We start from the raw sequence: 24,696 nt of genomic DNA on the forward strand, positions 1-24,696 counted from the left end.
CTCCTAAAGCAGAGCTGTTACATTGGCATAGAAGAGAGGCCTCTGGAGATTATAGCCTCTGCTGCTTCAAAAGGCTGTATCAAAATGTTTAAAATGAAGTGTATAAAGGATTTAATTGCACTCAAAAGGCATATAATAGAAAATTCTTCTCATTTGAATTGAAATGTAAGATGTCTGTTTCTAAAACATAAAATAGTGGCGTCATTTACAATTGGATTTCAGATCCTTACATACACTGGGTTCTTTTCCAATTAAAAACTTATTTTCATGGATACATTTGGATACAAGTGCCCCAAATTTAGAACATAACTTTGTAGTGTTGTAGATTCAATATCCAAAATGTGGTATCAGTGAGGTCTGAAACATTTTTTGGTGAACTAATCTAAACAGCTTCATGGCTCTAGTAAATATTAAATAAAATTAGGTTGTGAGATTTAATAAACCGATGCTGTTACCTAGTTTGGGAATGAAACATCTGCAAGATAACAACCTAGCTCAGAGAGCACCAGGGACTCCCATTTCAGCCCTGAGCTACAAATATTCTCCTTTATTGATTTGATAAGTTTCTGTTTCCCTTTTTTCAAACAATCGAGGAAGAGTGAAGCATGGCTCTTTAGGGCTTTAGGTACTTCATGCTAAAGTTAAATTAAATTAGAGGATTCAAAAGAAAAACATTATACTATTTCACAACATGGTTATCTCAATTGGTTAGATGGTGTATGAAATGGTTCTGTCCAGCAAAGGGGGCTGAATATATTATCCACGGGGTTCCCCTGTTTTTCCCCAGATGAAACAAAACTAAAACTGTGGAATATCACTAACAAGAATGTGCTGCATCTTCCAACCATCTTCCATCACTTGCCACATTTGTTGTCAAAAGAGAACAGCCTGCAGCCAGCCATTCATCTGGGACAAGGGCGCACTGGAGGTAAGTGGGTGCCAACCGTTCAGTCAGTGGTTATTCTTTCCTAATCCTAGCTGGAGTCCCACAACAATGCTCTGCCGAAGTATGACTTGCTTCTTTGTGGTTTAAAGTGGGAGCTCTCAAACTGGGTTATGCCCTCATGGGGATGAAGAGCACTTTGGTCCCAATGCTTAAAGAGTTTTGGCTCAAAGATAGCACTTGAGTGTGCATTTTTCCATATTACTGCATTTGTCTATCTACCTCCTTTTCTCAGCAGAGGCAAAATGCTCCTTAAAATTACAATGCAGGTAGTACTCAACTTACAACCACAATTGAACCCAAAATTTCTGTTGCTAAGTGAGACATTTTTTGTCCCATTGTAGGACCTTTCTTGATACAGTTGTTAAGTGAATCACTGCAGTTGTTAAATCACCCTTTCCTGAAAATAAGCCCTATCCCGAAAATAAGCCCTACCATGTTTTTACGTGTGCACCTAATATAAGTCCTACCCTTGAAAATAATCCCTACTTAGCAGCCTGCGCAGCCAGCTGGCCCCCCATTCTGTCTGGTTGCTCACGGTGCTGCAGTGGGAGGGGGAGGGGGAGCTGCCCAATGTGCCTCACACCAGCTTACCTCAAGGTTCCCGCAGCCAGGCCATCCTTGTAAGTCGAGGATTACCTGTAACATTAAATGATTATTTAAGTAACAGAATGTCATTTTGTTCATCTCCTCTTAGCAATCTCCAACATTATTACTGATGCTAGTACATCCACAAACTTCAGATTTTCAGTAGAAAGATATGTCTTAATGAACTTTGGCATTTTCATCTGTTATTTTAAATGTCTAACCTTTCAAAATGGAAACCTTTTTTTGGGAGGTGGTAAGAAGACAGCTAAAAGTGACCAGTGTATGTGTAATGCTTAAAGAAAATGTTGCGTAACAATCCTAGTTATGCAAGTCAGAGTTCTCTATAATTGGTATTACCAAGGAAAAAAATATTGATAGAAAACAAAGAAAAATAAGTATTGCTGTTTTCAAAATACTACAGATTTCAAAGATTATGCGAAAATAAGCAAGATCATCCTTCCCATTGAATAATATCGTTATACAATATAAAAATATATAGTTATAAATTTTGATTTAAAAAAACCCAATGAAACTTCAATTTTTAAAATTTTTATCACTGTTGTATTTGATATGCAGAATACATTTTATTAAACAAGTTATATATTGATATCTTCCCAACCTCAATAAAGTTATTAATAATATTCTTGGCAAGAGAATTACACAACTCCATTTATCATTCTAAGGATCGGGTATCGTAAAGTTTTAAAATCCTTGGTTTAAGTTTCTGTATGAACTTAGAGTCCTTGGAATAAGGCAGCTAATCAGTTCAAATAAATATTATCATATGTAGCTTGTAGTTTAAGGCATTGTGTGTGTGTGTGTTATATATATATTTAATCTCAGGCAATTATGCTTTATTCTGCAGAGATGTTTTTTAAAAAACTATGGTTTAGCATGTGTGAACACAAACAATATCATTTAGATTGTGAATTGCTTTAGTATTGTAGAATCAATTATACATATTATAATAAAAATATATAAATATATTATATTGCATTTCCTGCATATATATGTAGAATTTTTTATGGCTATGCTAGAATTGGAGATCAGGATATGTTACACTGAAGCATAGATTAGTTTATTGGTGATGCAAAGACAGAGTATATAGGGATGACATTACAGTCCCTCTTTATACATATGATTGGATATAGCAGCAAGGCATTTCATCAAATAAATGATATCATTGCTTAGTAAGGTCATGAAGCAATTAGAGTATCACTGTGGGTCAGAATTGCAAAGACGATGAGGTTGTAAAAGAAGGGGCAGCATTTCTGAACACAGGTTCTTTCAAGAGAGTTATTTTCTTCTGCTTTCCCAGAGCTCTGTTCATCTCCCAGTTCTTTGTTCAATTTATCAGCATTCCATGGCCTTCTAAATGTTTTAAGGCCAAAAAGACAATTCTAGTTTCCTAATTTGGCTCAATTTGACACCAAAGCGACAGCCAGCGCTTTGTTTTCCCTGGAACAATGTATTCAGTAAGGGCTTAATCTCCTCAGATCTCCTATATGTATCATATTTACATCATAGGAAAATAAAAATTTCCTTAATTACCTATTAATCTGAGGATTTATAGATTAATAGTTGTGAACGGAAATGCAGATAGATGCAGAGTTCCAAAAAGATGAAGATTATTCTTTGCCTGAGAAGGACTGCTTGTCTGGTGAATTTAACCCTTTTTGTAATACCCTAATGGTGGTTTCCTTTCCCTTTTCCCTTTCCCTTTCCTTTCATCTGGTTATCTCTGGACCTTGTTTTATCCCCAACGAATCTTGTTCTCATCCTTTTCTTCCCTCCCGAGTGAGCTGCTGAATTCATACCCAATGCTAAGTCAGGATTTTAAAGTCAGGACAGTGCTTTGTTAAGTAACTCATAATTGCTTGGTTATTACATTACCAACCAGCCTAACAAAGCATAAATGAAAAGTGCACCACAACAGCGTGATACTGCAGAACTTAACATTTTGAAATACCAGTATAAAATATAAGATTTTCCTCTTGAGTCTCTCTTCAGGTTGGTTTTTTTTTAACACTGTTGTCTTTTTATAAAAAAAGAAATTTTCTTTGCAACTGCTGTGATGATCAACATAGAATGTCGTTATTTATTAGTTCATACCCAAGAATATAGGTCAACTGACAGAACTGAGAATTGAACTCCTTTTGAAAGTGGTGTGAGATAGTGAGAAAGTGTTTGGTTGCTAGCAAGATAATTTCACATCTGCTTTGTTTTGCACCTTTACAGTATCAATAGTCATGGGGATCCCCAGTGTCAAAAGGGAGGTCCACTCATATTTGACAGATACCCTGAACTCCTTGATCTCCGAGCTCAACCAGCAGGAGAAGGAAGATTCTGTCATTGTCGTCCTGATTGCTGAGGTAACATGAGTGTTCCTTTCGCTTTTGAATCTGTCTTTCCTAGCTCTATATCCTCATTTTGTGTGCTTGGCAAAGAACTTGGTACTGAACTGGGAAGCCACAGCTAGTCATAAGATAGCAGAATGATTTTCACATGGTTATGAGCCAACTTTTCCTTTGGCACAGAGAGGGAAGTCTAACTTCAGGCTGCTGTCCGACAAGGATCATCAGCCATATCCTGTCAATGGGTCCCAGTAGACTATTTCAAATGTGAAACAATGTTTGGGCGTATTCAGCTGTGGAGGGTCAATATGTTAGCAGAAGGCTGTTTACTGCCTAATGAACATTTGTATATGTCCTTTTAATCTCAGTTGTACTGGGTTGGTTGATGTTTGTTCTTAGAAAGTTAGAGAGAATTGTTTACTGAAATGCTATCTCCAAAAGAGCCTTGGTGATATTCTCTCAGGATTTGTTGCAGAAATAATAAGATAATAATAGAACTGAGAACTGAGCTGAAACCGAGGCATGTGCTTTTTCTAAATGAATGCCTTTAATCAAAACAGATTTTGAACTCTAGAATTAGCATGACCATAACACATTAATAAACAATGGCTGCAGTTTATCTTATGATTTATATGCATGTGTATATGCATGTTTTCTTACTGTGTTCCCATTGTGGTTATTTATCCCCAGTTTGAAATACAATTGTTTCCTTTTCAAAAACCCTTAAAGCAACAGAACCTTTTGCATCCTGCTATTGTAGAGAGAAAAACTAATTTTAATGTTCACTTTCAATTTTCATTTCCAACATTTTTGGTTAGGATGTGATTGCCGTGTTTTAATATTTTGCCCCACACCATTAAGGAAAAAATGTTCTCTGTTCAGAAAGCAAAAAATATTCTTAGTGGAAAAGAGGATGTAAAGTTATGTGACCTCTAATTTAGACAATACATTCTAGCATATAAAGAAGGTCCATCATAACTGTTGTGGCTCAGTTAGATAGTTGTGGCAATAGGGACAGCTGGACTTTGAATAAAATTCTGGACGTGTAACCCAAGTGAACTCACTGGCACAGCCATTTTGATTTTGCCAGCCTTACTCCCAACATGTGTTTATCAGGCACAACAGGGGCAATTGGTTTAGGATCGTTGGCCCAGAACATTCAATGAAAGCCAGATGGCTGACTCTGGGCCAGTCACTCTCTTTCAGCTCTCTCTCAGCTCAACCCACCTTACAGGATTGTTGTGGAGAAAGGAATGAATATGGAAAGGAAAGGAATGAAGGTGGTATGTTTGCCACCTTCAGTTACTTCTGAAGTAATAAAGGTGGGATAAAAATCTAATAAATAAATTTGTACTACTACTAATCTGTGATAAACACTGAATAATTGCAATAGCTTGGAGGAGTCAGCACCTCTCTACAGGTCTGTCACAAAAAAATCCAAAACTTTAAATACATACCTTTCTCTTGTTGACTAGTAAGTAGAATTTCAGTACAGGAGATATAGTATTTTCTCTTTGGCTAATCTTTTATCATAGGAGAAGATAAAAGGAATTGAGAGAAGAAGTAACTATACTTTTAGTTAATTGATATGTTAGATTATACAAGTAACAATGTACACTTTACCATTATCAAAAAGCCTTACTGTAATGGTATGTGGGAATGACCTTGGGAAACAGGAAGAAGCAGCCAAGGGAACAGTCAGATAAAAGCCATCTTAGCCCACAGCAGGAATGGAGATGGACCAAACAGCTCAGAAGAAACTCTCCATAGTTTCTTAGGCCAGGGGTCCCAAAACCCCGGTCTGTACACTGGCAAACAGCTGTGGCGTGCCAGAAACCAGACCGCACAAACCAGCAAAGCGCTATCCACAGGATACAGGCAGCATGTGAAACCATGCCCACTCTGGTCTGCAGAAAAATCTCTCCAGAAAAGAGAGGAAAAATTTCTCCATGGAACCAGTCCCAAAAAGTTGAGGGCCGCTGTTTTAGGCCAAAAAGGGGACACAGGGAGAAATGAACTTTCAGCCAGACAGGATTCTCTTGATGCAACTGTACAATTAAGTGGAATTAGCTCACTTGGCCATCCTTCCTATCTTGTCTATTTCACAAGGTTGACATGTACTTTGCCAGTAAGCATATAACAGTCATGCTTAACTTCCACTAAGGATGTTTATAGAGTCAGTAGCAGAAAAAAGTGTACTTTAAAAATATTTGAATAGTCACTTTAGTCAAGTTGCTGCTCTTTATTGCTGTTATTATCAGCCGGAGAGTAGAGAAACATTTGGGGTTGATCTAGTTGCCCAGATACCTGACATTTTATTATTTTTTGGTATTTTAATTTTTTTCTTTTTACTATACTACATCAACAATTAAAATAATGCAAAACAATGTACAAACTTTTAATTAAATTCAGGTGGTGTATTGCAAAATATAGAGAATCAGAAAATCCAAAAGTTACATTCCCCATTTTCCAGCCATGAGATCTGCTATTCAGACTTAGTATTAAGATGGTATTTGTAGACTGAATGCATGAAGGAAATGCTGGACTGTACCACCTTTGAACAATCAAAAGCATTGCTCCTGATTTAATAGCACATAGGATCCTAGTGTAGAAGAAAACAGAAAAAAAAAGAAGTATAAAGTTGTTGTTTTTTATTAGTAAAGCCAGATAAAACTTTTGGGCATTGCACTATGTAAAAAGTGAGTTCAGCTTATTACGTAGGAGAAGGAATTCTCTTAGCTAGAATTCCCTAATCCCAGCCACTTCCAGATGCATGGTTCAAGTCCCATAATTCTCAGTAATAGCTGAGGAATTCTGGGAGTTGAGTGCACAGGTTGTGCTCTAACTATAGAGTAACTGTTTAGGGGATAGGAAGTTCTCTTCTTCTGTAATAAGACCAAGCTGCTTGGCCGAATGCATATTTAAAGCAGTAATAGAATAGAATAGAATAGAATTTTTTATTGGCCAAGTGTGATTGGACACACAAGGAATTTGTCTTGGTGCATATGCTCTCAGTGTACATAAAAGAGAAGATACCTTCATCAAGGTACAACATTTACAACACAATTGATGGTCAATATATCAATATAAATCATAAGGATTGCCAGCAACAAGTTATAGTCATACAGTCCTAAGTGGAAAGAGATTGGTGATGGGAACTATGAAACGATTAATAGTAGTGCAGATTCAGTAATAGTCTGACAGTGCTGAGGGAATTATTTGTTTAGCAGAGTGATGGCCTTCGGGAAAAAACTGTTCTTGTGTCTAGTTGTTCTGGTGTGCAGTGCTCTATAGCGTCGTTTTGAGGGTAGGAGTTGAAACAGTTTATGTCCAGGATGCGAGGGATCTGCAAATATTTTCACGGCCCTCTTCTTGATTCGCGCAGTATACAGATCCTCAATGGAAGGCAGGTTGGTAGCAATTATTTTTTCTGCAGTTCTAATTATCCTCTGAAGTCTGTGTTTTTCTTGTTGGGTTGCAGAACCGAACCAGACAGTTATAGAGGTGCAAATGACAGACTCAATAATTCCTCTGTAGAACTGGATCAGCAGCTCCTTGGGCAGTTTGAGCTTATTGAGTTGGCGCAGAAAGAACATTAGAATAATAGCATGTTATTGTTATTAGAATATTATTCTAATATTAATATTAATATTAGAATATTATTCTAATAACATTAGAATAATAGCTATGCAGATCCAATAAAACATGCAAATATTCATTCCAGCCTAGCACTCTCAATTCCAATCCTAAAATCCTGAAAACTCGTATTTTATGTTATGAGTAGAAGTCCATTGCCATTTTTGCACCTCCACAAAGTACCAAAAAACAACTATTAGTATCTAAAACCCCATACTACAGAAACCAAAATCTTATCTCTCAGCAACTGTGAATGTGCCTAACCACAGAGTATGGAACCACCGGTAACAAGAAACTGTAGTATTTATTTTTTAGATGAACAATACTAACTGCTGAGATTCCTTTCCCAAATCTGACACTTTAAAAAATACTGCACTGCTTACAAAACCACTGATACTCCAGCAGAGTGTATATTAGTTAACTAGTTGCACCTAAATTGCATTTTATTTATTTTTTCATAATTTATATAGCCACCCATCTCACAAACAAGTAATTCTAGTTATCAGCTATAGTATGTGATGATTCGTAATTTGTCTTTGTATTTTAAAGAGACAAATAGTATCCTGCACATGATTTCTGACTGTGTCTGCTCTTCTGGCAATTCCAATTCTGCCTTGATATAGTTTGATTTAGTGGTTAAAGTACAAGGCAAAAAATCAGGAGATTGTGAGTTCTAGTCCTGTCCTAGGAGTGAAAGCCTTCTGTGCAGTGGTGAAATCCTCCCCAATTTGCCACCGGTTCACTGCCCGCACATGCATGATGCCACATGCACAGTGCATGCCAAATGTGCACTGCACATGGAAAAAGGAGGCTTGGGAAGGTAAGCAGAACAGTGGGGGGGGGGAAGCAGCTGTGCTGTGAGATTTAGAGTCACTAGCAATTCTGGCACAGCTGATCATTGGAAATACTGGTTCGGACCAACCGGTAGCTTTTTTTTACTACCGGTTTGCTGAACCAGTAGCTTTTATCACTACTGATTCGCTTGAACCGGTGCGAAACAGTAGGATTTCCTCTCTGCTTCTGTGTGACATTAGGCCAGTCACTCTCTCCCAGTCCACATTGTCAGACTCTGGTGACAAACTGGTCAGTGAATTCCTGTCCACAACCAATGGATCAACATCCAGTTGATCTGAAAAAATGAAGACCCTGTACTTGTATTTGTACTTGTGCTAGGAAGAGGGAAAAATTAGAAACTCTTTGGCTATAAGTGGGTGCCTTCGTCAACATTATCAAGACTACATGGGTTTGGGAACAATATTAACACAATGATATTATAAAACATTGAGTCTGCTGGTGGAAAGCAGGATAATGAGCCTCAACTGCTGCTGCTTGTCCCATTTTTCTCCCTTAGTTTGATATTTTATTTTGAGAATTTAATTTTGAGTGCTGCTGACATGCCAAACAGACTGTTTGTTTTCTGCCCCAGACTCTGAATGCTTAAGCATCTGGGAAGAATAAACTGCAGCAGATTTTCTGTATTTTTGGAGTTCTGTGTTTGTTTGCTGTTACTCACAAGACAGCTCCTATCTCTCTGTCTGCAAGGGACTTTGCCATAAAGAGTTTCTGCTTAAGGCTATGTTGCACTGTTGCTCATGCTTTTTTCTTTTGAAAAATTCCTGGAATGTAAGGAAATTTAGAAGCCAAGAACGCAAACAAATGGATCATCAGACAAATTAATCCAGAGTTCTTATTCAAAGCATTAATGCCCAGGCTCAAATTATCCTAGTTTGAACACATTATGTGAAATCCTAGCGCTCTGGAGAAGGCTCAAATACTAGGAAAGGTGGAAGGAAGGGTGAGACGACAGCCTGCAGCAAGGTGGTGATGAATGCACGGTTGAAAATGCTGAAAGACCAAGTTGGGGATAGATCATCATAGAGAATATAGTCACTAAAATTCAACAATGATGTGATGGCACGTAATCCTCATCATACTATGTAGGGGTTCATAGGTCTTTAATCTGTTGCTTATTACTAAACACCTTAAAATATTATAGTGAGGAACTACTTTGCATCAACTTTTCCTCAAAGTGTGGTATCCACCTGTAATAGAATACAGTGCTCAGCTTGCTCGGAATGATAGGGCTTGTAGTTTGATTTGTCTGAAAGATAGATCGGGATGGTTGCCTTCTATATTAATGCACACTGAAATTTCTTAAAGTTAATTACTACAACTGGTGATATGTTTGATCCCAGAACTTTGTTCACGTAGCAGCCTAGCAAATATTTTCATTCTTGCTTTAACTGGGTTTAAAATGAAATATACAAAGCAGCATTTCCAAAGAAATTTTGGCATAGAGCAGAACTGATTATTTTAGATACAATATCAATACATCAATGACTTCTTAACTTTTGTCTGTTTATTTTCTTTTGTTATTGAAATTTTTCTTACAGACAGATCCACAATATACCACAGGAGTTGCAGAAAATATCAAAAGCTTGTAAGTATTATTCTGCAATTTCATTTCATTGTATGGGATTTTTCTTTGTTTGATAGAAAATGTTTCAATATTGTAAGTTGTGTCATTGGTCTATTTTAGTAATTTGGACTGAATTGCATGACTTTTTCCTGGTTTGTTTAAAACCAGTTGCTAATTTTCATCAGTCATGGAACAATCTAGTTATCTTTCCCTGCTGCTCCATTACTTTTTGTCAGGAAACATTATTAGGAAAAGTAAGATGTCTTTTTATGCTGGCTATAGGCTATATAACAAGTGCTACTAACTTAGATTTATATGAGCCCAGGGCAAACTATGTTTTTTATACGCATCCCAGCATGAAAGTGAGATAGTAGTCAGCAGTCCTGAACTCAGATTGAATTAATGTTTTCTGTAAGGTTCACTTCCATTCTGGTTGACATCAATATTCCATCTTCCCTGATGCCATATCCTCCATTAGATCATATTCTTTCTCCTGTACTCCAATCAGATTTGCATCTCTGGTTTCTCCTGAGTTCCACATTGATTTAACAGTTAATTTCTCTCTTGGTGTATTTTTTTCAGTGTCATAGTTTCTTCATCTGACCTGGACTTTTTAAAATGATTTGGAAGGAGACACTGGTGGATTATTTTTAATTATTAGCAGAGTTGAAAAGGATGATGGGCAGGAATTAGAAGCTGCAGACACCAGAGGACAGGAAGATTAGAAGATAATGGTAATAGAAGAGTCCCTGACTTCATTACTACTCCTCCATTCTGCAAGTTGCCTATTAATGGCAGTAGCTAAGATCAGAACTTGAGGAGGATCATGGAGAGATTTGAGCTGACCTAGCTACTGTTCTGCATTGTGGTCAGAGATGTAATAACTGAGATGGGAGCACTGTGGTTTCAATGCAGAAGAACCCACCACTTGTGTTTTGCAGCATGAATCCTGACTGTTCTCTCTGTATTGTTTTGCTTCTTGGCACAGCATTACCAAAAAAAAAATGGAAAAGCAGGTGACAGTTGTGGCTAGAAGGGCCATTGCAGAATTTCATATTTGTGCAGCAGTTGTGCCTATTCTTAGATAGGGGGAAATCACTCATGATCACTCACACTCTTGTTACCTCCCTGTTAGATTACTGCAATGTACTATACATGGGGCCGCTCTTCAAGAATATCCTGAAATTTAGCTGATGCAAAATGCAGCAGTATAAGCAGTTGCATGAGTTTCTGATAGAGCACATGTTATACATTTCTGTTTTATGAGCTGCATTAGTTAGCAGTTTGTTTCTGGGTCCAATTCAAGGTTCCGGTGTTAACTTTTAAAGCTCTTCATGTCATGGGACTGGGTTATTTGGCAGAGTGCCTTTTCCTGGTTTTATCTGCCTGTCCTTCCAGATCCATCAGGGAGGTCACATTATAGGGTTTGTCCAGGGGTGAAATCCAGCAGGTTTTGACAGGTTCTGGAGAACCGGTAGCGGAAATTTTGAGCAGTTTGGAGAACCGGCAAATACCACCTCTGGCCAGCCCCAGAGTCTGGGGGGAATGTAGATTTTGCAATATCCTTCCCCTAGGAGTGGAGTGGGAATGGAGATTTTGCAGTATCCTTCCCCTGCCACACCCACCAAGCCACACCTTGCCCACCAAGCCACACCCACAGAACCTGTAGTAAAAAAAAATTGGATTTCACTACTGGGTTTGTCACCTAGGGACCTACATTTGGTGGGTCCTAGATAGTAGGCCTTTTCTTCAATAGCATCCATGCTGTAGAATCTTCTACCCCCTGAGGTTGGCCTTCTCACTGTTGAGCTTCCAGAGGTCCCTCAAGACCTAGTTATGCTAACAGGCTTGGAGACCCCATCGGACAGGTGAACTAATGAATTGGCTCTGTTACTTTTAACATAGTCTTGTCTATTGTTATCTATTTTAATTTGGTTTTTACTTTTTGATGTATTTATTAACTGATTTAGCTTTGTTGTACATCACCCAGATTCACTGTTGGTTGGCCATATAAATTGGTTTAATAAATAAATAAAACAAATAGGATTTATATGTAATAGACAATGATGGATGTTATGGTCTAAACAAGTAATTCTCTCTTAAGTACTTTTGGTTAATAGTAAAAATGACCTTGAGTCTCTTGACTCCTGATAACTTCATGTATGTAATTTATTTGGTAACAGTAGAGAAATAGTTTTATTTTGCCCTCTTTAGGGATGCTTTGCTTGATCCTAGTCTAACATGTAACCACATTATTTCTGGTAGTCATTATTAACAAGAACCAAAACAGCTTAGCTTTCAAATCCAAACAATATTGGGGTGGTGCTACCACCTGCTAAGGTCAAGTACCTCAAACTTTTCCTTTGATTAACTTACCAATTTGCTTTTTCTCCTCCCTGTAAAATTGCTTGCTTTATCTTCTTTAAATTTAATAGGCTGAAGTGCGCTGGAAGGGGAAACACAAGTCTTAGATGACACAGAGAGGAAAAAGAAATTGCTGTGCAGCAAGAAAACAATATTAGGAATAAGAAGTCACAGATCAAATATTGCAGGAAGAAAATTAATTTAAAGGAGCACAATATCAGCAGGAAATAGGAGGGTTGTACTTTTTAATTAGGCTAAATGTAGACAGCCTATTCTTTGTCTCTCAGCAATAGTCCTCATTTGTCAAATTAGATATTTAAGACATTAAAAAAAGTCACAGACCTCTTGAGAGTTCAAGGGCTTATTATTATATTGATATAATTCTATGTATGAACTTAGCTGAACCACAATTTCTTCTTAATAGCCCTTTAACTGATCCTTAACTGATGAATCCTTGTTTAATTTTTTTTTAAAAAATAATATACTAGTATATAGTGTTTTTTTTTCTTCTGAAAGGGAAAAACTTCAAAATCTTTGAATGTGTTTTAAAGTAAAAGCCACTTTGAAAACATAACATCACTGTATTGGATCTTTTATTTCTTAGAACCGTATCAAATATTTGTATTAGGATGTCATTTCATAGAAGAGGTACCATTGTACCTTTTCTTGATTTCATTGAATTATTCAGCTACAGAAAAAATACATAAAAATAATTTCTATAAAAAAATTATTGGAATTGTGTATTTAGTAATCCAAAACAGAAACAATTCATTAATAGAAAGATAATTAAAATTAAATATAGATAACTAAATTGATACAGTAGCTGAAAAAGGACTGTTGCATATTATTGATATATTTGGTTTTGCTTGCCATTTTTATTGAAATGTGATGTTCTCTAATAAATAAATGTTCATATTTTATATCCTTGGGACTTTACACATTTATGAAAACTTAAATAGCATTCATTGTTTAGATATTTCTTCTTCCATTACTGTCCATTACCAATATAACAGCGGTACCAAATGCCTGAGTTATGGTAGGATTTTTTTTTTAATTTAAAAGGTATCTCCATACTTTGGGATCCAAAGGATTTTTTTATAAAGTACTCAAAATCTATCCAGTTTAGATCTTTATCCTTGACTATACTTATCAATAAATCTCTTCACTTCCCAGATTAACATGTGTAATCAAGTTTGAACACAAATGCAAAAAAGTGGGATTTATATCATGATGTCACCATGCATATATCATCATTTTAATATAATTTTAGTTTGCAGCAAGCACCTATGATTTTAGACTGTTGGTTTTCAATCTGAAGAATTAGAAACTATTACTGGATGGTAATCTAATCTGAAGGATATTGCTGCCTATTGCTAATATATTTTTGTATGTTGACAAAATATTAAGATGATGGTTTTCAAATACATGCTTGGGATTATAGGTGGGTACAAAGTCAAAGATTAAAAACTACCTTTAGGCTACCAGACAATAAGTAGGGAATGACTGTACTGTGAGTGAGGTAAGAAAGAAAAAGGCCATTTAGACAAAACAAAGAAGAAATGGCACTTAACAATAGTTCTTAGACTTATATACCGCTTCATAGTGCTTTACAGCCCTCTCTAAGTGGTTTACAGAGTCAGCATCTTGCCCCCAACAATCTGGGTCCTCATTTTACTGACCTCGGAACGGTGGAAGGCTGAGTCAACCTTGAGCCTGGTGAGATTCGAACTACCAAATTATAAGCAGCCAGCAGAAATAGCCTGCAGTACTGCATTCTAACCACTGCACCACCAGAGCTAAACATTTAGCCTGGTCTCTGTGAGTCTAGTTGGAATCCGATTTTAATTATCTCCTAGTGAGTAATGCCTAGAAAGATGGGAATTACAGTACAATACAGTTAGAGTAAACAAAGTTGGTTTCTCAGTCTGATTTAGTTGAGGAAAAGGGAGGAATCGAATGCTTTCTGAGCTAAAAACATTGTGATAATTCTTTTGAGCTTTTCCAGAAAAACGTATTTAGTAAGGTTAAGCTCACCACCAGTTTTCCTTTTGAGTGGGTATTCCTGAAGAAAAAATATCAATGTATATGTATAAGAGGTTAATCAGGGTTGCCATAGCCTTGAATTGCTTTCTTTTCTTGCTTTCTTTTCCCTGTTTTTAACCATTTGTTCTCTCTATATACTGTAAATCATGTGTTTTCTCCTTGCATTTACTCAGTAAAGATTTAACATAGTGAATAAGCTATTAAGTGATGACCTAATCTTTCAGTTCAATTCCTTGTATAATGTATAATGATCAGGGCAATCAGTATGTAATCTGCAGAGGTTATCATTAAAAATAATTCTGGAGCAGCTCCAAAAACAACTAGCTTTCAAAACAACCAGTATGCAAAGAGGCATGAATATCACTGAAGAATCTAACATCTGCTTCCATCTGGCTTGTTAAATTTCAGGAACTAAAAACTGAAGGTCAATGGATCAAGAAAGCTACAGTTGAGAAGAGCAAGCAGGGAGGGCTTTTTTTAAAAGGGACATAAATATCCTTATTTATGTTTTTTCAACTTAAAATAGGGCTTCAAAGCATCACATCTCCTGTAGCACCTTTGTTCAAAGTTGTTAATATTTCCTGGAGATATGTCTTAGGTTTTAGGCTGTTAATCATGACCGTGGTTAAATTCCATTTTCCTTTTTACAGAAAATGACAATTGTTTTCCTTACCTCTTCCTCTCTCTCAGATTCCCCAATGAAATACATTCTGGTCTGTTAGAGGTTATTTCCCCTTCTCCACACTTCTATCCAGATTTCTCCCGGCTGCGAGAATCTTTCGGTGACCCTAAAGAAAGAGTCAGGTAATTCCAGGCAATTTGATTTAAAGTGATATGCTAGGCTAGCAAGGCTTGTTATATTTTATTACATGGCTTTATAATGGGTTTTTAAACTTGCTTAGAAGAAAGCATATGGCATTTAGAAGAAGTATAATAAATAGTCATTGGGTGCTTGGTAGTATGTATGCTTCCTCCGCTTAAAAAAAAAAAAAAGCACCCTCAAATAAATTAGTCTAATATTGTGTGAATATTTGTTTCTATGATATTACATAACCCCAGTGGAACATAGAATACGATCAAATTGCATCTGATGTTATGAATGCAACTGGATTTGCTTGACAGGTTTGGAAGAACATTATAGTTGTTGTGGAGGAGCAGATGATTAAGCTTAGCGCAGTAGAGGGATTTAATTCTTTGCTCCTACCACAATCCCACTGTTGATGCTATATATCTCCATCGCTTACTGGGGAAAAGCAATGGGAGCGATGGGAATGTCAGTTGAAATCCAAAATAACGTTATAACGCTGGGCTTACAACAGAACTAGAAGTCTTCATATTTGAGTGTCTGATTAATCTTTTGCCAGATGTAGCTGATACCTACCCAGAAAATATCGCCCAACAAAATAACAGTATTTTGTTTTGTGTGCTGTTGTAGGTGGAGAACTAAACAGAATTTAGATTATTGCTTTTTAATGATGTATGCACAATCCAAAGGCATATATTATGTTCAGGTAAGTTTTATGATGCTCAAAGTTTATGTTTCATTGTCTGTATCTGTTTTTTTCCCCCAAGTAAGAAATATGGTGCCTCAAACCCAGAATAGGCAACCTAGATTCTGCCATTTAAAAAAAAAAATCTATAGTTCTCCTCAATCCAGTTTCAAAACAAATGGCAAGGGTTTGTGGGAAAGTAATTCAAAAACTCTGGAAGGCAATACTTGCTCAAACTTTCCGATAAAAGTCCATTCATTGGAGCAAGGGTTATTGTATCTTCTGGTGTAAAGAGGAAAAATCAGCTATAAAGAACTAATGAGCAACACTTTGGGGGATTTACTCTTTCCAAACTCTTCAACAGCTATGTGGATAATTGTTGGAGAGCACGGCCAGAATTATTGGAGGCACACATAGAATCTCCTCTTCCCCCTTACATCAGGAGCACTGGAAAAAGGTCACTCTTGCACTGCTGTTAATAGCAGCAGAGTAACTGGCTTTGACAGGGATCTTTTTGTTGAGGAAATGAAAGTCTTTTCTGATAATCCTTCTCAGAGTAATTATGGAGTGGAAAGACTTCAACTTTAGCTCCTTGATTGTATCTCTGATCAATACTGCTGCTTTCCTGCTGTTAATAGTGGGAAATTTCATTTTCTAGCTTCTGCCTCTGAACTACAGCGTGGGGAACCAATGAGATAGTGGACCCACACTGTGTCTCTAAGAACACTTTCAGCTTGCAGATTATTGTTTAAACAGCGCTATCAGTTCCTTTATTTTATTTGTCCCTAGTAGATATTACTATAGGCCTGAAATACTATGTTTAGAAACCAAGCATATCAGCACTGATGCTATGGGAATTAATTTAAGAAGTTTTTAGATACAATCAAGAAGGTTTAGGTATGTTGGTAGGTACCAGTATGTATAGAATATGTATCCAACATCACATAGACAAATCCAAAGGAACAATTCTGATCACTTTTTAAAAAGCTAGAGTCTGGAATGTCTAGCACACTGACTGAGTTTCAGAAGAATGCTATATTTTTCACATTAGCATATCCAAAATACTTATCTCCAATAGCACACATCCATAGAGCATGTACTGATAAGGGTATGAAGTATAGTCTTCTCCATTCTGTCACATACAGTCATGCTGTGGCAAGATTTTCATTCAGTTTTAAAATAATTTTGACTATTATTAGCATTGTCACAGGGCAAAAATACTCCTCTTTCTGATGGGCAGAACTTGTTGACTAAAGAGAAGACTAAATGGATGTGCTTTTCCATCCAGATGGCTTCTAGCATGTTATCAGAAATAGGAAATATAGAAACATGCTATAGTTATATTTTGAAGAGGCAAGTTATAAGAAAGTATGAATAAATAATGTTAAAATATTGAATGTAAAATATTTAGGAATTATTTTTGCTGGATGCTATATTGCTTACCTTTCATATTTTTATTTTTAAAAGATCTGTATAAAATCAAAATTTAAGCTTAGCAGAAAAAAATGAAACTTACATTTGAAGGAGTGACATATGAAAGGAATTACATATGAAAGGAGTGTCATATAGAATAGAATAGAATAGAATAGAATAGAATAGAATAGAATAGAATAGAATTTTTTATTGGCCAAGTGTGAATGGACACACAAGGAATTTGTCTTGGTGCATATGCTCTCAGTGTACATAAAAGAAAAGATACGTTCATCAAGGTACAACATTTACAACACAATTGATGGTCAATATATCAATATAAATCATAAGGATTGCCAGCAACAAAGTTACAGTCATAAGTGGAAAGAGATTGGTGATGGGAACTATGAGATTAATAGTAGTGCAGATTTAGTAAATAGTTTGACAGTGTTGAGGGAATTATTTGTTTAGCAGAGTGATGGCCTTCGGGGAAAAACTGTTCTTGTGTCTAGTTGTTCTGGTGTGCAGTGCTCTATAGCGTTGTTTTGAGGATAGGAGTTGAAAAAGTTTATGTCCTGGATGTGAGGGATCTGTAAATATTTTCACGGCCCTCTTCTTGGTTCGTGCAGTATACAGGTCCTCAATGGAAGGCAGGTTATATCTATTATATCTATTATATTATATCTATTACAACTAGGATATGCTCAAGATATCAGTCTTCACCACAAAGGCACATGGGCATTAATCATGACAGCTGTAACCATAAAGCAGGCAAAATAAACATAAAGAACAAAAAGGCTCAACCATTAGGAAGACAGCCAAACTCTGAGAACAGGTACCTGGTAACCACAGAAGCGAGGAGGCACTCAACCAAAATAGCAAGGTATTAAATGGTGTTAATACAATATAAAGCAGGATCATAAAGCTGTGGTAATTTGATGTGCAACAGTATCATTGATTAAGAGAGATAAAAGTCAAGGCAAGCAAATAATCAGTCTTGCTCATCAGAAAGTGAATCTTGAATCAAGGCTAGGGCTCCCTCCCAATAAAACCTGCTGATTGTGAAGTCAGTGTGCTGCTATTGATGCCAAAATACATTTTCAGATAATATTTGGTTTTTTTTTAAAAAAAAAACTAATTTAATGGCTACAAAGTAAGTGTCCTGTCGGATCAAATCATATTGGGATTTCTCAACACTGAGCTATTTTCCTTTATTCCTTGAAAATAAAAACATAGGTGAAATTCAGGGTCTTTTTGTCCTTAAAAAGAACCCATCTTTAGCCAGAGGTATCTTTCCTTATCTCCGCTTTTTTGAGAGCTTTTTTTCAGTGGCACACAACTTCTCGTTCAAGATCTGTCTCTTATGCAGCTATACATTTTCCTCTCTTATGCAGCTAGAAGATGACATTGTAGCCAAGCCAAATTATCTCAGCACAATGAAGAACTTTGCTTTGCAGCAACCTTCTGAAGAATGGATGATCTTGGAGTTTTCCCAGCTTGGTTTTATTGGTAAACTCATTTCCCATGTCTAGCTGTAGCTTTGGATGTTGTTTTGGGTTTTTGTTTTTTTTTTAATTTGAATTTATATCCCGCCCTTTTCCGAAAACTCAGGGCGGCTTACATTGTGTTAAGCAATAGGCTCATCCATTTGTATATTATATACAAAGTCAACTTTTATTGCCCCCAACAATCTGGGTCCTCATTTTACCTACCTTATAAAGGATGGAAGGCTGAGTCAACCTTGGGCCTGGTGGGACTTGAACTTGCAGTAATTGCAAGCAGCTGTGTTAATAACAGACTGCATTAGTCTGTTGAGCCACCAGAGGCCCTCTGGTGGGTTGAGCCATCAGAGGGTTAATGCAAGGCACTGTATTGCTCCTGTAATACTGGAAAGAATACTTCTCTACCCCACTTTGCTAAGGCAAGAAAAGACCACGAATGTTTTCAATTGTGTGACTTTGGCATAAAAATGAAATACAGGGTAGCAGCTACTACACTGGTCCTTTCTCAGAACATCCAGGAATATAGTAAGACTAACCATCTCTATTTTACCTTTGCTTTTTCTGTGTGACAAATCTTTTATTGATGGATTTATTAAATACTATGGAAAAGGTTCCTAGGAGGGTTTAGTTAAAAACAGGAATGAACAAGAATTTCTTATAAATACTTTTAACTGACTCTGAATCTTCAGCTTTTATGAATGAATCAAACTGGTAGTCCCTGTTCTCACTCTTTGTAAGTTATGGCATTGGCATTGTTGTGCAACTGAACAAGGAAATGATTTTGATCCTTATGAAACAATTTTATAAGCAGAATTGCCTTCTTGTGAAAAGAAGCATTACTGCAGATACAACTCAAAAGCCAATTATTTGGATTGATTTGGCCACCAATGCCTTGGCTAATCTTGATCAAAACTGAATTTCATCTAATACAAAAATGCCTATATTTGGGGGGAAATTGCATGCAAAACTGTAAATTCAAAAATGTGCAAAAATAACTTCTGGAAGACAGCATCATCGCATATAGAGTTGTTTAGATCATAAATGACTCCATTTTATCTTGCAAACATTTTCTACCTCTGTAAAATCCTTATTGCCAGGAATTGCAGAACTTGACCTACTGTGAGGCAGGAAAAGAACTGACACATGTAATAAAACATAGGACTGTTCCCCCACCATTTCCTGACCTGAAAACCAGTATGCATGAGAATACTGCTGCAAGTCTTTTCTGGTTAGAGCATTTTAAAAAGATTTCAATGCTGAATCCTAATTCCCTTGACATGATCAAGTTAGATGCAGTATACAGTATATATTCTTGCCTTTCAAGAATTCCTAGAGTAAGGAGGATGTTATTTATCTTTTGTTGTCTGGAGTTTACCGGTAGTTTTATTAAATCTTAACTTATGCTAGTTTTAAGATTATATTTCTCTTTTTTTATCCAAAATGCTTTCAGGAAAGATGTTCAAGTCCTTGGATCTCAGTCTGATTGTGGAATTCATACTTATGTTCTACAAGGATAAACCCATCGATTGGCTTCTTGATCATATCCTCTGGGTAAAAGTTTGTAACCCAGAGAAAGATGCAGTAAGTTAATCCTCTATTAAAAGGAATGGTTGCTTCTTCTTCTTTATGCAAAAATGTTTGTTCATAAATGTTCAATTCTGCATGGTGTTATGCAGTAAATATTTTTAAAATGTGCATTGAAGCTTTTCCTTATTCCATATTTTTATCTATATTATTTTACAGAAATTTTTTAAAAAATGTCTCCATTTGGAAAATAATTCCAAAAGTGATGGGTCATTAATCCCGTCCTACAGATGTCTTCTTGTGGGAAACTGGTCAGAGTATTAAAAAAAATAGCCTTTTCTGTTGGTATAAAGAGAATAATCTAGCAGAAAACTTTTGTATATTTGTTAAAACTTTGTTAGAATATCATGGATATTCTGCTACAAATTAATAATAATTTCTAGAGCTCTACAACATGTGATCACAGGAAAAGTTGCATCTATTTTAAGCAGTTGCTGATGATGCTAAATTTAAGCTCCTCTTATGACTACAACTTTGTTGCTTGTATCTTTATGATTTGTATTGTTTTATTTAGTTTCCTAGTATGATTTATGTTGATTGCTTATTCAGTAGCCTGTGACTATCACTATGTTATATCTTATGATTTTTGATGAATGTATTTTTATGAAGACTGTGATCATGATTTATCACTTATAGCTTTTATGTACACTGAGTGAGAGCTTATGCACTGAAGACAAATTCCTTGTGTGTCCAATCACACTTGGCCAGTAAAGAATTCTATTCTATTCTATTCAAAATATATTTTAGGATTGAATCCAAAGGGGTGTACAGCCCAAAAAGTTACTAAGTTGAAAATCATTTTCTGTCTACTTGCCTTTTTATTTATTTAAAATATGTGTTTTCCATTTTCCATGAAAAAGATTGCAAAATGGCTTACAATAATATTCAAGCAACTGAAAAAGATTCAAAAACAAAATAAGTAACAAAATAAACTGTAAAACAATAATAGAAAACAAGCAGAAATAAAAACTTTAACATATCAAGTATTAAAAGTCCTGGTAAAAAAAATATGGCTATGAGACAATAAAGACAGCGACTTGGGCTTTGTTTTGCAACCAACTCCTCAGCACATTTATCTTATACCATTTATCCTATTACAATAGCAAATATATATTTTTCTTGGGAAAAATTATATATTTGTTCTCCCCTGGATAATTATGTTCCATTTAAGGCAGTCTTTACTATAACTAGCCTTTGTTCTCCCCTGGATAATTATGTTCCATTTAAGGCAGTCTTTACTATAACTAGCCTTTTTCCTTTGCTTGAATTGTCCATAAACTAGCTACTATTTTGTTGGGTGGACATCAGATTGAAAGAATATTGAATAGGATGAAGGCAGATGAGTACTGGAAATGATCAAAAATTATATTGACTATTACAGTTTTTTAAAGGATGTTGCTAATTCTAGAGGCTAAGATACAGAAGTTGGATCATACATGTACATGTACAGTATAGTTTGGGAAATAAGATTTGAATTACTCCTCATTCAGCATAGTCTATCTAGGTGACCCTGCAAGCAAATGCAAACTCTTGAAGGAGCTGGCATGGGCTGATCACTAATATATGCTTGCATTATTTCTCCAAATGCTGTCTTTCAATTCTTCAAGAGTTACAGATCACTTGTGCCCAGATATAGAACCTGGCCTTTCCTACAGAGCAAAGTGCATACATTCTTTTAATGTAGTCACGCTTGGAATTTAATACAAGAATTGGATTAATTTTAAGATAAGATCCAAATTTGTTGGATCAGCCCAAAGGCCTAGAAGGCTCAGCATTCTGGATTACATAATAGGTTATTGCATCTGGGAGGCTCTAAGCCTAAATTGAGGGCAATAATCTTCCACTGTAGTTTCCTACCACCCATTATGCAAAATAAACTGTGTATGATTCAAGAGTTAGTAGGCAACTATCAATATTCAATATTCCTTCATATAAACTTGCCCAGACTCTTTCTAAAATGAACCAGATTGTCCAATGTTACAAAGACTTCTGGTAGTAAATTCCATGATTTATATATGTGGTGTGTGGAAGAAGTATCTGTTTCTTTTGATCCTGAATTTAATTTCAGTTATGGCTGTTCATAGGATAGCAGCAGATGTCATTATGTAATTGCATCATTTGCACAACAACATAATGACTCATGCAACAGCATTTTGAAGTCTTTGTGGCCTGTTACGGATGGTTCCAAGGGATGATTTTGAGTATAATACTGGAAAGAGGGAGAAAATTCTGTCCATGTTATCTGTGTCACTTACAGTTTTATACCTTGGATGTCTCTTCCATTATCTGCCTTTGTTCCAGGCGGAAGAGCTCAATTACTGTAATATTTCCTTGTGGAAGGGAGTTGGGTTACTTCAACCGAATAATCATTTTGGTTGCCCATTTTGTCCTTTCCCCCCACTTTCCTGTAATAATTTTCATACTTTTAATTTTTTTTCTACAGCATATTTTTTCACTAAATAATCTTTTCTTAATCTTTTTAGGTGTAATGAGTAGAACTATAAACATGTATGATCTTGCTATCAATTTGTATAAAGACATTATATCAGCAGTTCTATTTTCAATTCTCTCCCTAATCACTAAAAGCTTTGTGTTTTGCTAAGTGCCAGAAATGAGATGTTGCTACATGCTTTTTCTCAGTTACAAAGCCTTGACTATAGATAGTATTTCAGTGTCATGATGTATCCAAGCTCATATATTTTTTTCCTACCCAGTTATTTTCCTTTATGACACTTTCCAAGGGCTTCCAAGAATGTATAAATCATTTGTCTATTTAAATATATAATCTAGTTCCATTATGGATTTCTGTTTCTTCTTATGTTTATATGAGTAAATTTTCACCCTAGCCTTTTGTATTCTGATTTTTCTCTTGTAAATCCTGCTGTTAGCATCAAATCAGTAATTTGTAGGATTTATTTCCCTAATGGAAAATACGCCTGACCTGAAGCTTTGCAATAAGTGCTTTGCCTTCTGTGGATCTCTGTGGTTCCTTTTGTATGAAAAATAACACTAGAGTTCACCAACCCTTGCTTGCTGTCATTACTCCTTTCATTACTGCACAAGTAACAAGGATAACGACAAAACACTAGGAGGAAAATGGACCTTCTGTTTATGCAGTGTCCCACTTATCCCCCGAGTAAGCAAAAGCTATTTGCTTACAATAGTCAAGAATGTTCTTATGAACAAAGTCTGATTTTTAATTTTCTAAAGTAATGAGAATTAGATTAGGGGATTTATATGGAACAAAGCTGCAAGGAATGATTTTTGCAATCCCAAGTATTGCAGGTTGTACCGGCACAGGAGAGCTGCGTGTTTTAATCTTGTTCTGTTGAACCAAGGTACGGTTAATACAGGATACCCTCAGAATCCTAGAATGATAGATTTTAGTGAGTTAACAAGCTTATTCAAGAGGTAAATTCTGTCCCAGAACAGAAAAGTCTTGTTTCCATTTATATTGAATAGGGTTCCCTGTCTCCAAGCCTGAAAGGTTCACTTCTGGTTACTAAAAAAAGTGTGTTACCCTTTCTTGCGGCCAGCAAGGTTTCATATCATGGAATTACAAAAAAGTTTCATATCATGGAATTACGAAAAAGCCATGAACACTCTTTATGGATTCCATAATCCAACCCCAGGCAATATCTTTAATAGACCAGCTTAGACTTTTTTAAAAAATAGTGTATACACGTTTTGTTCTCAAGTGTTATTTATTAGGTCAGATAGGAAATGAAGGAAAGCGAAAAGTGAACATGGTTGGTCAAGACTACATTTTCATGTAGTTGCAGTGAGACTGAACACAGAAATAGTCAGCAGTAATGTACGTTGATTTATGATTCGATCATTTCAGATTGTATCAATGTTGCTTGATGAAGAAGCAACATTCTTCCCTTCCACCTCAAATATAAGAGCTGGTCTTCCATTTTTGAAAATAATGAATGAAATGTTCAGGCCCTTGGTAGGTGAGGTAAAATTCAAAAACAAAAAGAATTCAGCAAGGGCCACAGGCATCCTAACCCAGGGCATTGGAGAACAGCTAGGTCTTTAAGGCTTTTCAGAATACCACCAGAATAACGAAGGAATGTCATTAAACAGGGCAGGTGCTAAGACAGCGAAGGCACACTTTCAAGGCCCTAATTGATTACATGGTTTATTTGAAAGGATCCAGAGCACTCCAACTGTGTTGGATTGAATTAGTCTGACTGACACCGCAGGCGATAAGCTGTCCACCAAACAACCAGGCCATGTGCCATGAAGTTCTTTATAAGCCACAGTCAGCACACCTGGAAGCAGACTGACAAGCAATGCAGTTTCCAACAAAGGTGTCACATGGGTATACCAAGTCATGCCCATCACTACCCATGCCACT

The 24,696-nt window shown here is 36.2% G+C and overlaps 1 protein-coding gene across 3 annotated transcripts in view; it reads left to right on the plus strand.

Annotated features, from left to right (window-relative positions):
* The window catches only part of MGAT4B (alpha-1,3-mannosyl-glycoprotein 4-beta-N-acetylglucosaminyltransferase B), a 113,429-nt gene that overhangs the window by 68,019 nt on the left and 20,714 nt on the right, over positions 1-24,696 (plus strand). For all 3 annotated transcript variants that reach the window (XM_058173827.1, XM_058173828.1, XM_058173825.1), the window contains exons 3-9: positions 788-928; positions 3,770-3,903; positions 9,915-9,961; positions 15,038-15,151; positions 15,783-15,858; positions 18,642-18,756; positions 20,200-20,330. In XM_058173827.1, the coding sequence (XP_058029810.1) occupies positions 788-928; positions 3,770-3,903; positions 9,915-9,961; positions 15,038-15,151; positions 15,783-15,858; positions 18,642-18,756; positions 20,200-20,330 (758 nt within the window). The remainder of the gene's footprint in view (positions 1-787; positions 929-3,769; positions 3,904-9,914; positions 9,962-15,037; positions 15,152-15,782; positions 15,859-18,641; positions 18,757-20,199; positions 20,331-24,696) is intronic.

This window comes from Ahaetulla prasina, chromosome 2 (genome assembly GCF_028640845.1).
Source record: "Ahaetulla prasina isolate Xishuangbanna chromosome 2, ASM2864084v1, whole genome shotgun sequence".
NCBI classification, from domain to species: domain Eukaryota; kingdom Metazoa; phylum Chordata; class Lepidosauria; order Squamata; family Colubridae; genus Ahaetulla; species Ahaetulla prasina.